Raw genomic sequence first — 16668 nt, 5'->3', positions numbered from 1 at the left:
ACGCGCTCACACTAACAAAAAAAAAACCTTAGCAGAGAACGAGATCGAGCGCGCGCGCACCGCGCACAAGTCGCCCCTCCCCTCTGCCTCGCTCCTCTAACATCTCCCATTGGCCCCCGCGGCCTTCTCGAGCCTCCTCTTGTAATCGCTTCTTATTGGTTGGCGGTAGGGACCATGTCCTGCGATTGGTCGATCTGAGTTCGAGCCCTTCTTGCTCATTGGCTGGTGCGGGCCGTGCATGTGCGCGAGGGAAAGGAGATGTAAACGCAAAGCGCGTGCTGGGAAAGCCGAGGCGTAGGGCTGAGAGCAGCGCAAGCGCCGGAGATCAGCAGGGCATCACTCGTCACAACATCCAGCTTCTCATCCGCCCTCTCTCTCTCTCTCCATTTTGTCGCGATTTTTTAGTTTTTACAGTTGGACTCTGAATCGTAGGGAGTGTTAGGACCAGAGTTCGGCAGCGAGGCTTTTGTTAGCCCTTGTTGGGAGGGGGGACAGTTGCTGTTGCCCCTCAGTGGGGGAGCGGGTTGTCATATTTCGGTTATTTGGGAGGCAAACCCGTAGTCTCACCGCGTAGTCGTTAAAAAAATCGATTTGAGGTGTGTTGCTGCTTGATTTTGGTTCTGGTTAGACCAGATTAACGTTACCTGCGATTTAAAAAATTAAAACAGTGCCGCGGCTCTTTGTGTAGCTTCAGCTTCGTGTCCCTGTTGCAAGCTAACGAAGTTCCGCACTCCGAGCTCCGAAACATGTGCTCCCGAGTGTGGTTTGTCACAGACCGGCGGATCTGCCAGGAGTACCCGCAGGTCCAGATCCTACGAGCTCTGAAGGAGCGCTGCGCCGAGGACGATGTTGAATTCCGCTATCTTCTCATGGATGAGATCGTCCTGACCATCACGGATGGACAGCTCGGTAAAAACCGCACACACACATTACGTACATACACATTTCTTCTGTACGAGCACGAAAATTGTTTTTGTTTAAACTGTTGAGTTGGCTAAATAACTGGTTAGTGTGGATGTTTAGCGCGCTCGTATTGAGCGGATGTACATCACCGTGAGAGTGTGTTTTGTGTAACGTTAAATGTGCGTGTGGCTGACCACCTAACCACTTTCAACCAGTCCGCCACCACAATCTAGCCGATGAATGGGACGACGTTTAAAATACTGGAGAAATTGTTGTAATCTTATATTGAATATTTGGCATTTAAAAACTGACGTGAATGTGTTCGTATCAGCGTTTATTGTTGCACCATGTGCGCGCGAATGAGCGGACAGTCACGAGTGTGTGGCGCGAGCGCGTTCATTATCAACACATAAAGCCTTGAGCGCAGATGGCGCGACGTTCACAAAGACCCGCAATATTAAGGTGCTACTTTTTTATAATGGCTATTTTCTTTGATCTTTCTTGTGTGTATATATTAAATGCGCAAGTTTTGGTCCAATAAATTAAACTGAGACTTTATGACGCATTCCCTTGAGGTTCCACATAACGTTACAAAGGGCTTGACACGAAATAATAGTTTCGTCTCGTGCATACCTAGGTTGAAATACGATTTTTAAAACGTTTAATCCAATCGGAGGATGTCTGTACCGTCGTTTAGACGGTTATTTATGTAATAGCATCACGGTTTGGTAGCCATACTGAAGATACAGATACCGTCTAATGAACTTGAGGTAACGTTATACTGGATTCTTAAAGATATACACACCTATTTTGAATCCTCTTAGTCATGGATTACTCTGTTGTTTTACCAGTTTAGCTTTATAGCCACTTATATACTTTACCACTTCAACATCTGAGACAATGGCTTCTATACCAAAGATGATTTCAGGCCAATTTATAACCAAGTGTGTGATTTTGGAGCATGCAGAACTCACTAAAGTTTGGATATGAATAAGACATCTGGTGGTGCTGTTTAAATTAAATGGACATTTCACAAAAACATCTTTAATTTAATCACCCATATGTTGTCCCGAGCAGATTTTCCTCAGTGGCCTACCAAAGGAGATGTTAGGCAGAATGTTAGAGGCTGGCTGCCTGAGTCACCATTTACTTTAATTGCATCTTTCTTTCCATGCAAAGCAAGTGAATGGTGACTGAGTCGGTCACTCTGCTTAACATCTTGCAAGCAAGATATAGGTTTTTTTTTCATCTCAACTGTCCCTTTAATAACCAGCTAACAGCGAGTTGCAAAGAGTTTCATAAGACAATTATCTGAGTCATTGACACCAGTGTTGCCATTGTGGGTGGATGGGGCTGTTTTGCCTTGAGGTGACAGCATTTCTTTTAGGGGCCGCAGATGGGGACTGGGACATAGTGCATTTTGCATAGACCTGAGGTATAGGGAGTGGCTATGCACCAATGCACCAATACACCAATGTTTTGAATCAGTTACTTTTAAGTTTAGTGTTGTTTTTGCAACATGAAGGACATCCAGTCTAACAGGAAGTCCCGAACAGACAAGATAATTGAAGGAGAGTGGAACTAAGACCACATTGACCTACTTTAATGCAAAGGTAGACGGCTGTCTGGAGAGCATGACAGCTGCACAACTGGTGCAGGTTGTTGGCATGTCATATTTGTCTGTGTGTTTGTTTAATCTGCTGGCCTGGATCCTGTCTTGGTCAGATTAAGAGGTGGTTGACAGTGGGTCAGCTTTGGGATTTAAACCCCCAGAGATCCTGACATTCTTCTGAGTTACATCATCAACGTGAGACACATGGAACGGAGTAGGTCAACACTTGATCGTGATCTCTTGTGTCAGTAATACCACTGCAGTTAGAGACCAGTGTCTTAAATCATAATTCCTGAACAGGTCTCATTTAATTGAAAGATGGTGCAAATCTATTAGTGAACCTGTTGACAGGCGCTGCAAGAGTGTGTATGTTTATCTCATCACCTGCTGTTTGTGTTGCACCACATGCGTCAATCAAGCAATCAATGGGTAATTGGGGTTCAAGACACAGATTTTTTTTTTCACTTCATTGATGGTGTGAGAGAAGTGTGTATGTGTTACTTTTTGATGTCAAGTGTCCATTCCTCCAATAGATGCAAAGTCTCACATGCACAAACTGCAAGCATGCTGAAAAAAACATGCAGATATTGCATGCATACATGTGACTATATTGGACTGTAGTTGGCGGGAAGTGAAACTTAAGACTGGAACGATTTAATCAACCACTTCCCAAGACATTTCATTTATATAAATAAAAGGAAGATGAAGAGGAGTAGCACGGGTGGTGCATTAAGATTGAGGTAGTTCCTCTTTGATTCTCAACTAGGAAAAAACTAAATGCATGTTCATAAACAAATGCGGAAGACAGTTTACTTGGCTTAGGATCCCCAGTGTTGGATGACACTACTGTGAATTCAATGATTTTCAGTACTGAATATAGGATTTCTGTCTTGTATTACATACTAGTGTAGTCATACAGGAATGATTGTACGTGTTAATATGCTTTAATATGAATATACGTGTTGGTATGTTGTTTATGTTGGTCTAGTTTGTTTATGAATGAACAGCCTTGGTTTTTTTGTAATGAATGAGGTTAGAAATGTGTAATTATGCAAGATGGCTTTACCTTCGGTAATGGGGGGGGGGGGCAATTAAGTAAAACAAACTGAGTTCCACTACTGTTCAGAAGTTTAGAGTCAGTAAGATATCAATGCTTTTATTCCAATTGACCAAAGTTGACAAAGTTCCAAGATTTTTTATTTCAGAAAATGCCATAACTTTGAACTTTCTATTCAGTTGAATCTTAAAAGTATCACTGTTTCCACAAAATATTAAGCAGCACAACAATTTTTAACACTTGATTATGATGATAATAATAATAGTTTCCTGAGCACCAAGTCAGCATATTAGAATGATTCCTGAAGGATCATGTGACACTGAAAACGTAAGTAATTCAGCTTTGCCATCACAGAAATCAATTTAATTTTAAAATGGATTCAAATAGCAAACAGTTCCTTAAAATTGTAGCATTTCAAATGACGTACTCTATTTTTAGCAAACAAAAGCAGGCTTGGTGAGTATGTGGGGGTGTTCAAAAGCATTAAATTGTACCAACCCCGCATTTTTTGTAGCCGAGGTTTATATTGAGTAATTGTGTGGTATTGTGCTTTTACCTGTGGTGTTTGTTAAATGGGGTTGCTTGTCTTGTGTTTGTATTGTCTGTTTATCTACGTGTATCTAATACCAGCTCCTCACCCTCAAAGCACACTTCTGAAGTAGGTTAAACCTGTGTCTATAATGTGCTTAACACAGAAATTCTCACATGCTCTGGATTTGGTGTAAGTGTGAGAATCATTCGTGTTTCTTAACCCACAGTGAGACAGTTGCCGCAGAACTGACAGAAGGGGAAGTGAAGGAAGTAGATGGCATTGGTGCTATGAATTCTGGGTCTGTGGATACATTTACCTATTGAGCCTCAGGCAGGAAAAAACTTGATTGTCTTAATTTAACACCCACATATAAGATAAGCAAATAAAAATGTGTACACTTACAAGTGCTTGGGGGCTGATTTCTTGTTGCCGCAGTGAGTGTCATTTCCTCCGGAAACTAGTCAGACCGGTATGAACGCCTGATCTGTGTACCTTTTTGGTAACAGTTGGCCTATATATAATGTACAGCTGTTTCAGGTTGAGGTTAAAACATTAGAAAGTCAATGAATTAGCATGATCAAAACTAATTGAAAAAAATTATTATTATTGTTAATCAGTGTTTTGAAATACTTAGTGTGAATTTTGTGCAGTTTCAGAACCAAGTGAGCCACTGACACCATCCAATATGGTGGCCATGGTAAGAGAAATGTCAATTATACACTACCGTTCAGAAGTTTGAACTAACGAGGTGCAAAGTTGATCTAAAGCAACTTTTACATTACAAAGCTTTTTTTATTTTAAATGCTGTTGTTTTTATCTTTGTTCATAAGAATACTGTAAACCATGTTTTACAAAAATATTTAGCAGCATTACTGTATTCAACATTAAGAAATGTTTCTTGAGCACCGAATCAGCCTATTAGAATGATTTCTGAAAGATCATGTGACACTGAAGTAATTCCTGCTGAAAATTCAGCTTTGCATCACAAGATTAATTTATATTTTATAATATTTTTTATTTCGAATTGTATAACATTTATAAATATTTCTGTATTCCATAGTTTAATTAGAAATTAATTCGAATTTTAGGTTAGCAGTATGCTAAAGTACAATTCTATTAAAAATCAATCATGATTCATTGCGAGTTTCCAATATGTGAGTGCTATTTGTGTAGCGTGCAAAGTAACTAATGAGGTTCTATGATGTCTAGGGTACTGCCTTGGTAGGGAACAGAACAGATCTAAAATATATATGAAATTCTAAGCAAATGCCTGTTTATTCAGTCAGTATACATTAATGTTATATACTTAAATATTGGTCTCTTTATGCCTGTATAGTCCCGTTTTATGCTTTAACTGCATGCATTCGAGTCCCATCTGCTTTTTATCCATGAGAGGAAGAGGGAGTGCTGATGTAGCAGTTGCTAGTGAAGATGCTGAGTCGTGGTTTGTGTGCGTTGCTCCATCCTAAGATGGCGGAGAAACTGGAGAGATGAGAAATTCTGTGACTCATTCATGTTTTGTCTCTCTCTTGCTCTCTCATGCCTCCTTTTATATCCTCTGTTTTACATTTCCTGTTGTCTCCTGAATGCTCAAACGTGCTTGCCTTTATGTAATCTCTGAAATCCTTTCTTGTCGTCATCTGCTGTTTGTTTTTTTTTCCGTCCAAACAACAAAATGACATATGTAATTTCTATGAACATTTGATTGCTCTTGTATTTATAATCCGAGTTGAAACACATGATTTGTGGAGTCAAATCCAATGAGTGCCGGTTTTAAAACTGATTTTAGATTTTGCTAAGTGAAGGCTGGTGTTAAGTGAGCATAAAACCTAAGTGGCATCTTAACTGAAAGCAGTGCGAACTGGGTTAGTGGGTCAGCATGAACGTCGCAGTAGCAAGGCCAAGCAAGCAAGCGAGCGACCTTCTGCAGTGTTGTGTAATTGCTCTCAGATGGAGATCAGCTATTTAGTATTGCAGAGATGCTGTCGTGTGTGTTGTTTGTTAAACCAAGGCCAGCTCATCTGTCATACTGAGTGTTTGTGAGAGAGGGAGGGAAAGAAAAGGGCAATGCATCCAAATGAAAGTCTGGCTCTCATTGGTTGCCCAGATACATGAGTGTAATCTTTTCACACGATACTGTGCCGGCCAAAACGCAGACTGCACTGACTGTACTGCAGCATTGTGATTTATCTTCCCTTTCGTTCTCTCTCTTTCAGGTCTGCGGGTTGAGCAGGAAATAGTTACCTCATACCCGCAAGTTGCCGTGGTGCGCGTTCCAACCCCATGGGTCCAGTCGGACAGTGACATCACTGTTCTGCGTCACCTGGAGAAGATGGGCTGTCGTCTGGTCAACCGGCCTCAGGCCATCCTCAACTGTGTCAACAAGTTCTGGACCTTCCAAGAGCTCGCCGGGCATGGAGTGCCTCTGCCAGACACGTACTCCTACGGTGAGAGATCATCTTTATCTCTGAAACATGCCAATCCCCAATCTGCAATAAAGAAATGGTTTTCATGTTTTACACAAAGATGCACTGGTATTGAAATTCTTGCCAATATGTATAACATATTTTTTAACGCACTAAAACGCGTTAACGTTTTAAAACGCACTACTTTTGAGAAGTAAGGGGCAATAATTATTTTTAAAAGAAAAAAATGCTTTTATTGATCAAAGATGCATTAAATTGATTAAAAACATAAAAATATATATATTTTTTAGCATTGTTTTATTTAAAGCAGTTGTTTTAAATAGTAATATTTCACAATATTACCTGGGGGGGAGGGTGTTCTGCTGTATTTTCATCAAATAAATGCAGCCTTTGGTTAGCATGATTTTTTTTTTTTCCAAAATTTTCTTCAAAAATCATACCAACCCCAAACCTTTGAACAGAAGGATATGTTCTCCTGTATTTGTCATTCATTCATACAGACAACGGCTGTTCATGTGACAGTCTACTGTTTAAAGAATGAAATTGGAAGCCCTCATGACTAGCTAAAGAAAACCAAAATGAAAATCCAGAGAAAGTGAGAGAGTGGAAAAGGGGAGGGGGTGTATAACAGCAGTTACAGCTGCTGTAGTGACGTGTCCCTGGCAGAGCAGGTCTGACATAGCCTGCATTTTCTCTCTTTCGCCCCCCTCACTTTGAACGCTAGTTCATCTGCTCAAACACATTCTGCATCCCAAAGAATCTTCTCTTCAAAAGCATGAAGAATATTTATATTTCAGCATGTAGAAGGTACAGAAACATCCAGAAGTTATACTTATGTGGTTTGGGTATGAGCTTAATTATATTTCCACTCACTCCTTCACATTCTCGTTCTCTTCTCCTTATACTCTTTCCATAGGCTTCTATTCATTTAATATTTTTGCGTTAAATGAAAATAGTTTGTAATTTACCAAATACTAACCAGTAAATTTTGTTGTCTAGTATTTTGAATATAAATACAAAGTAGAAAACCATTAAACCTATATATTTTCCCTTTTGAACAATTTTAGCTTGTAGCCTGTTTTGTTCAGATTGTCATAGACTTGAAAAATTAAATGACATTAAACATTAATAACAGATCTACTCAACTCTGGCTATGAATTGTCATTTGTCAATTAATGAAAATGTTCCTATTTACAGAAATTTGCTGTATTGCTTTAAAAGTATTAAGCTAGATAATGAGGGAAGTTTTTATAAAGTGTTACAACGTTACAGACTTTTGGCCGTCATGTTTCTCCTAAAACATCTTCAGGCCATTAACCTTGAAAAACTGGCCACGTAGTTGGACAGAATACTGTCCAGGAAACATTGTGCATAGCAAAAAAATCTGTCAGTCTTGCAGTCCTTCTCATGTGGATATTGAATGTCTCAGTGTTGCTTGTTTCATTAGAGCCGTTTGCATCTTGCTCAGGAATCTCTCACTCAAATTAAATCTCGCTTTTAATTACATTCATTACATATTCACTAACCAACATCTGTGTGTGTCTGTGTCTCTCCAGGAGGACACGATAACTTCCGCAAGATGATTGATGAAGCCGAGCCACTGGGTTACCCTGTGGTGGTGAAGAACGCTCGTGGACACAGAGGTAAATCACTGTTCCTAGAACAGCCGTGTATATAATGGGTCCGTTAGGAACTGAAAATAACATTCCAAATTAGACTTCAGATCTGCATGCTGACAAACCTCAACTTTGTAAAGTTATACAGCAGGCAGCTTGGAAATAGGGGTTGCACCACTGATCTATATATAATGACTGGATCGCTCATTGCGTTCTAAACTGCCAACAAGCGGTGAAGCCACCGGAAGTGTTTGATCCGCCATCTTACTATTCCCTACCAGCAGAGAGCACCATTAAGTCACAGTTAAAACATTGACCTAAAATCACCCGATTTGAAGCAAATCAGTCAAACGGGGTTAGTTTTTATGTTAGGTGTATGTAAATAAATTTTTACTTCAGATGTTATCGGCAATGTTTATGGTCTTTTTTTTTTTTTTAAGATAAGAGATGTATGTAAATCATTAAGGTGGGTGTGTCTGCTGCGCACGGCTGACACCGGTAATGTAACGTTAACTGATCCAACACCAAATATAGCCAAATTCTTTATGTATGTAATTTTTCAGGAATTATTAAACATAAATGTATTGGTATCAGAAATTGATTTGAATTTACAATGAATAATACAATAGCCTTTGTTACTTTATTGCTTTGTTGTACTGAAATAAAAAGCTTATCTTGCAAATAAAGCTTCATGTCTTTAAGTCTGTACTGTATGTAGTCAGTTATTTCTCTGAACAAATTCATGGGTATATTTTTAATGTCCTGATTGAGCAGTATCTATTTCAGACTCTCCAAGATGTGCAAATATGTTTACTAGCATGTATATGCTAAATTAATCATTTAACCACCATTTAAATCATTACCTGCTTCAAAATGAATGCTGTTAACGAAATCATTGTTGAAACATTTGCAGTAAGCCTATGTATAACTGTTATACGAATAATATTTGTATGTTTTTATATTTATGTATGTGTATATGAATCTTGAGGTTGTGTCCATCTGATGTTCATCTGATGTTCACTACTGTAATGAACGTAACTATTTAATAAGCAGGTGAAATTCCCAACATTTAGGGCTGTGCAGTGAATCGCATGCGATTGTCACGTGCATCTTGTCAGTAAAGTCGGTCCCATGATTAGCAGTAAATTTCTATCACCTGCTTTTCAATGACAATTAGGCAATATCGTGTTCAGTATCGCAGATCAAATCACCTTTGATACTGAACATGATATTGCGTAGCTTGTCAGTGAACTATGGTTCTGTGTAGTAAGTTCCACTCAATCTGAAAGCAGATGATGGAGGTTTACTGCTAATCACAGGACTTGCTTTACTTATGAGATGCGTGTGACAATCGCATGCGATTTAATTGCACGGCCCTAACGACATAAAAAAAAAACACGTTTACATTGTAATAATGAACAGGGATACTTCAGATTTTAAAACGCTGACTTTTTTAGGTGTTGTTTTCTAATTAAATTGATACGATTTACTATTAATTCAATGGTTCGTATTGGAATATTGGGGGATACCAATATGGTGGCATGGCGGCTTCACTTTCATGACATCATGAGCAGTCCAGTTCTCTATTATAGATCAGTGGGTTGCACCGACTAGTAGACTTAATTTCTTATTATTTTATTCATATAAGGGATTTCCTGGAGCATCATTAGGGAGTCTCACTCCTGGAGTTTCTGTGCTAGGGTGCCCTCTGGCTAGGAGTATGAATGAAAAAGAAATTACATTTGCGTACTCACTACTGCTCACAAAACACTAATTTGGGTAAAAATAGCAAAAATAATTAAGAACTTTGAGGTAAACATTTGCACATTGTACGCTTTTCTCCAGGGTAGAGAAGTGTACTTTATTTATTTATTTTATTTTGTGTTATTACAAAAGTGATATTCTTTTTTTTTTTTTTTTTTTTTTTTTTTTTTTTTTAATAATCATCATAATCCATATTAGTTATATTAATTTATAAAAATACAGAATATTTATGTAAAAACATTCAATATCTATAACAAAAAAAGGCAATGTACAGCCCTGGTATGATTTGTATTTACAGGAGGAAACAAAAAGCAGAAAACTAACAGATAACAAAATTGGTGTCTTATCTCCAACCTGCAACCAGAGATCACTCTGACCAACAAATACATTAGGCAACTATGTTTACGAAATTGCACTGTTTCTATCGCTCATCTCATTTTGTGTACCAAATATATTTATTTGTATAAATTAATTGTATGATTGTAATTACATAATAGTGGAAGTGATTACCTTAATCTATTTGTTAGAATTGGTATATTTTAACAAATGATAAAAGCTGAATAATCAATAAATGTCTAATTATTAACAAGTTAAATAAGCAATGGTTAGTTGACTAATCGATCTAATAATCATTAGATTAGATTAATCAATTATCAAAATAATGGTTTGTTGCAGCACTACACACAATCGCTCTCGCTAATATCTGATTTTGAACAAACTGAAATTTGTGAGAAATATAATGACCCGAAGACAAAAGCACTGTTAAAAATGAGCTGTTATGTGAGCAGTAGTCATGTGGACAGTGCTGTGTCATATGACATAGCTGTGCACAAGCTGTTTGAGTCTCAGCTACAGGTTATTTGTTCGTTTAATGACATTTAATCAGCGACTAGTCGATGTCAACTCTGCTTTCATCACATGAACTTAAAAAAAAAATCTGAAGTCGTTCAACCCCTACTTAGAATCATCTTTTATCTTAAAAAAAAAGATAAAACAAAGGTAGTCTTTCACTTTCTCTCTCGCAGTGCACATAAGGCATCTTTGTCCTGCACTGTTTTTTTTAAGCACATTTAAGGTGTTTGTGCTTTTCTTTTCAAATGCTATTGTTTTAATGGTAGTTGCTGCAATCTTGCAGAATCACACAAATGGCTCTGAAAGAACTCAGTCAGATTAGAACTTGCTTTGATGCCAAGACCAGCGGCCACACGTGAAGAAAATGATTAAACAATGTCATTACCTCATGATGTAATTACAGTATTCATATTTTATTTTTGTGCTGAAGAATTCTCCCAAATCAACTCAATCAACCTGTGCATGTAGGTTCAGAATTCTGCAGGTTCATGCTTGTGCCGATCTGTGGAGGAGTTGTGAAATTGTGCATTGCATCATGACTTGAACTTGTGGAACCTGAAAATTGTTTAATACAATTACAATGGAATTTATTGTCCTGTTAATTTACAATAGAATATTAATTTGTCATTTTATTGTTACAAATCTATTAATGGATAACTAAAATAGTATCACAATTCACATTCAATTTTATTAATAGTAATGAACAATTTCACCTAGTAAATGTTTTATTCACCTAGGGAATTTCACCTAGTGAATGTTTTTGTTGTTGTTTTTTCTAGTTAAATGTTTTCTTTCTTAAACATTTATAGGCTAGAAATACATTTTCCCCCCGTTTCTCTCTATCTTTTTTAAATCCGTATCTAGTAGTGACCATAAACTGGGAAAGTCATGGAAATTATTGGTTAAAGGTATGGGAACACTGGTTATGTAAAGCAGGACTTGTGCGCACACATTTCAGTCAAACCTTTGTTAAAAAGGTTATCAGGTCGATGAACTACAGATGAAAATAAAACATTGCACACAATGTTGACCTTTGTCATGCTGTGACTTTTTTTTTTTAAAAAGGTTTCCTCGGACCCATGGGGAATTGGGTGGGGTAGTAGCAGCCAGATAGTTAAACATCTGGAGAGTTCACAGCCCTGCTGTATCACCTTTGTAGTCTTGAGCGAGACACTTAACCCCTGGTTGCTCTTGAGCATCTTGTTGAATCTGTTAGATGGCAATTATATATTTATCTTCTTCCTTTTGTTCACTGAAAACAAGTAGGACATTCTGCATGTGTCCAAATACATGCTGCTACACCTGGCTGTGTATTTCTTATTATGTGAAAGGGATGAATTTGACACTAATTTATGTGATTGTCATCACATGAAGGTTCATGCATTTAACCCTAGTCTGTTAAAGGTTCTTCCTGTTCTGTTTGGTTGCTATGCAGAGTAATTAACCATCAGTTGACCCTTTGGCAATGACACTATGAAACTTGCATACTGCATAACTTCCTGAAGTAACAGAAGACACATTTTGTTTTGGCAGTTCCTAAAATGAATTTTGAGAATTGTAGAGCAAGTCAAGTTACTTTTTTTTTCTTTTTCTGGTAAAACCTCACTACTGATAAATTTGCACTTGGTCAGAGTTGGTCTTTAATGGTGTATCACATTTTTGATCTGTATAGGTAAAGCAGTGTTCCTGGCCCGGGACAAGCAGCACCTCTCAGACCTGTGTCATCTGATTCGCCATGACGCCCCATACCTGTTTCAGGAGTATGTGAAGGAGAGCCATGGACGGGATGTGCGAGTGGTTCTAGTCGGAGGGAGAGTGATCGGCTCTATGCTGCGCTGCTCTACCGATGGACGCATGCAGAGCAACTGCTCACTTGGTATGCATTTGCACACTCACCTCGCCTAAAACGTTTCACTTGATGTAAAATTTATAGCCATTTAATTTTTTTTTTACTGTATATAAACCATGCTAATATAACTATTGAGGCACATACATACACACATATATATATATATATATATATATATATATATATATGTATGTGTATGTGTATGTATGTATGTGTATATATATATGTATGTGTATATATATACATACACACACACACACACACACACATATATATATATATATATATATATGTGTGTGTGTGTGTGTGTGTGTGTGTGTGTATGTATGTATGTGCCTCAATAGTTATATTAGTATGGTTATATTTATATTTATATATATATATAATGAGACTTACATTTTTTTTCTTTTCTAGGTGGAGTGGGAATGATGTGCCCCCTCAGTGAGCAGGGGAAACAGCTGGCAGTGCAGGTGTGCAATATTTTGGGGATGGATGTCTGCGGAATCGACCTGCTGCAGCTAAACGATGGTTCCTTCGTGGTGTGCGAGGCCAATGCTAACGTGGGCTTCATAGCATTTGACCAGGCTTGTGGTATGGACGTGGCAGGCATCGTGGCCGACTACGCCCTCTCCCTCCTGCCAAGCCGCCTTAGCAGGAAGATGTCGCTGCTCTCCGTGGTCTCCAGCACCAGCGAGACCAGCAGCGAGACTGAGGTCTGTATCCCGACCGAGGTGATAATCCCCACAGAGGTGTGTATTCCCAATGAGATCTGCCCACCAGGCACTACCGGCGTCTCTGCCATGAGCACAAGCTCCACCTCCAGCGAGAGCGAGGCGGATCTAACCGAAACAGGCTCCGCTCCTGTCACCGCAGATCCCACCTACAATATCAACTCCCTTCTCGCGAGTGAGATAAAACTGTTGACTGAGTGAGCTGGAATTACAGCCACACACACACACACAGATATACACAAACATCAAAGAGCGACACATACTGAAGTGGACATTATACATTCAGATGCACACGTGTAATCATACTAACCCTCCCTGTAAACCCCCATCTGAGGCTGCTCCCCTGATGTTTCATCTCCATTGACAGACTATAGAATTATACAGGCAAACAGTGCAGTTGGAAGTACACTAGATGGTGTACACTCCTGGCTGGCTGTAGTGCAATGGCTGAATGTGTTTGCCACTGTAATTTGAGGGTGCATGCACTGTAGAGTGGTTTTACCAGGACATGATTCCCAAATGTAACCTTTCAGTTACCATCAATTCCATGGATTCTGATATACATACAGTGGGTTAGGGTACACACATACTTACATACACTTGAGGACATACTAAAGTCTGTATTATAGAGAGAGAATGAATGAATTTTGTCAAAGTTACAAACTTTGTAGTAAGGCCTGGCTGAAGGTATAATGCATTGAATGTGTGGGGCGAGAAAGAGGAAACCGAATGGACCCAAATTTCAACTGCCCACCAGGATACAAAGGCACATTCCTCCCTGCCCTCAAAAAGCCCACATAGACAGACACATAGAGGGTCAGCAAGAACAAAAACTGGAAAGCTGTGAATATTCTCATCAATCCCATCTCTTTTAAAAAGAATGAATGAGTTGTTTTAGTCTGTTGCTGTGGCTGCCTGTAGTAAATGAATTACTGCTGATTACACTTGGTAAAGGTTTCATTTGCTTTGCTGGTGTCTGTAAAATTGAATGACTGATGTGGGACCCATTTTGAATTACCTTCCGTAATGTGTAAGTGAGGATTTGGCCCATAGGAACTTTATTCTCACAGGCATCTTCTGTTAGGTAATTCTGTGAATGAGGCAGCCATTTTAAAAGTCCACCATTTTAAACTGGTTAAAACACTGTTTCGGATTAATAGTATGGAAGATATTGTGAACGGAAAAACTTGCTGAGCTTCTTTTTCCAATGTCTACTACGCAAATCTGCTAATGACCACTTGCCAATCTGCATGTCTGCCACCCCAAAAGAAATTTCCCACACATTAGAGTCTAAACAGTTGAGTTGCACAGAAATAGAGCAAATAGACTTTTAAATACTAATGTTTTTACCACAAGGGGCTGAACAATTTGCCAACACTAAGCGCTGACGATGAATAAGCTATTTGTCTTCAACGATTTGTTTGTATTGCAACAATAAAACTGAAATGTCAACTCAAATGGGTGCTACATCTGCTCTTAATTCAGCCCAGTGGTCTAAAAGCCAATGATTACCTGAAAGAGAACCAGGAACTGTATTGACTTGAACTAAATTGACATGTATTTGTTGTACTCAAGTAATACCACACATTTCCTATAAGTCTAATTCTTCTATTTAAACTTAAGCAACTCTATTCATGTCCCTTTTTCTATCTGGATCTCTCAAAATCCACAAATTCTTAATTTCAGCACATTTGCATGTAATGAAATTCACATAGAGTCTTAAAGATTCCATACAGCAAACCTAAAGTGGACCAAGCTCACAATCCATACCAGCTCAGATGGTTTACAGTGCTAGACGTCATAGTTTAGATTAATTAAACGTGAGTCCGGACTTTAGATGAAAAGTCATTTACATTAAGAGTCAATATAGATTTGAAATTTTGTGTCAACTCAGGGAAGCAGCCTTGATCAAATTCTTCTCCTTGGAAACATGTGACACATTCATGCTAGACAGTCCTGCCTATGTGTATCAATAAACAAAAGGACAAAGTGTTATAAAATATTAAGAAACAGATGCTGTGAGACCTGACGGTTACATGCAATCTTTTCTTTTTTTGTTTTATAATATCTAGTGTTCTATTGTCTTTTGTTTTCCTAATTTATAATTTTTTTTTCTTTTTTTGAGAAAAAAGGAAAACCTGTTTCTATGCGCTAATCTTGCTTGGGAAAGACGTGACAAAGGGTTTTGGTGTGAGTTGGACTGAACAGCCATTGACCACCTGAGATGCACACACATACTCCTCTCACATCTCCCTCTCAAGCGTTGTGATTTGCTGTCTTATGTGTGATGTGTTCCCTCATTCCATGCAACCAGAGACTTGCACCCTCCACCTCTTCCCACACAAGAACAAGTGTCCCTGTAAACTCTACACTTTTTGGTGTTTGCGATAACGTACCATATGGTTGTCAACCTCTTACAAGCTCAGCCTCCATTTCCTAGGACAAAACAGGACGTCTTTTCTACCCTAACGCGTAATAAAATGCAAATTCAGAATGGAGAGGTCAAACTCCCATGACGGCAGTTCAAAAAATTGCATCTGAACTGAGAGCTACAATAGCATCAGATTTTTCACTTGTCAATATGAAGGTATGCTGAATTGGATTGTTAAGGTACCACTATATCCCTCTGACTTGAGTTGGCAATTAACTAGCGTGGCCTAACTAAAGATGAAAAACAACAGTTGCTGCTAATGAACACTTAGCTCTTTGGTATGGAAAAGGGAAATGTTTTGAAGACTCCATGTTCATTTCATTGCCTCTTTTTTTTTAGTGGGAACCTAAATGCCAAAAAACCAAGCAATGTTGTATAATTTAAAACAAGAAATAACTAGTGATAGAACGCTAACGTTGATGTTATGTGTTATTACGTAATAATACCAATAAAGACATTTTAAAAATGTCCAGAATGTGAAGCGGTGTCAGCTTGTCCATTTTTCTCACATCACAGTTGACAGGCCTTCTTCCCTGATCTTTTGCTGTAGTCTGCCTCACTTAAAAAGTGTGGTCACATTTACTGTTGTTCTGCAAATTTTCGAAGGCAGATTCCAGTCATTTTAATAGGAATCCACTCGTTTGGGCTGAGTTGGTCACAAATTACCTGCGTTGACCAACAGAAAGCTGCTTGGTTTTAAAGTAACTTGAGTGTAAGCTCTGCTTCATACATCGCTATTGAGAAAATTTAGCAAATATGACCATCTTAATTAAAATCTCATACTATCCATTGATTTAATGAATGAATGAATATGAACACTGTACAGTGTAAAAACACTGTTGCTGTGCTGTATATTGTGGTCCTTTTTGATTTTTTTGTTTTTGGTATGTAGATT

General features: G+C 38.5%; 1 protein-coding gene across 1 annotated transcript; it reads left to right on the top strand.

The window, feature by feature from the left end:
• Positions 1–238: 238 nt before the first annotated feature.
• On the top strand, positions 239–16254 carry LOC132097691 (beta-citrylglutamate synthase B-like). The gene is made up of 5 exons (XM_059503565.1): positions 239–909; positions 6321–6551; positions 8087–8173; positions 12435–12638; positions 13026–16254. Exons 1-5 carry the CDS (start codon positions 747–749, stop codon positions 13541–13543), a joined length of 1203 nt encoding a protein of 400 aa, XP_059359548.1. The 5' UTR covers positions 239–746; the 3' UTR covers positions 13544–16254.
• The last annotated feature ends 414 nt before the right edge of the window (positions 16255–16668 follow it).

The sequence above is a fragment of the Carassius carassius genome, chromosome 21 (genome assembly GCF_963082965.1).
Source record: "Carassius carassius chromosome 21, fCarCar2.1, whole genome shotgun sequence".
NCBI lineage: Eukaryota > Metazoa > Chordata > Actinopteri > Cypriniformes > Cyprinidae > Carassius > Carassius carassius.
The sequence above is the reverse complement of the archived record's forward strand: the minus strand, read 5'-3'. Positions and strand labels throughout refer to the sequence as shown.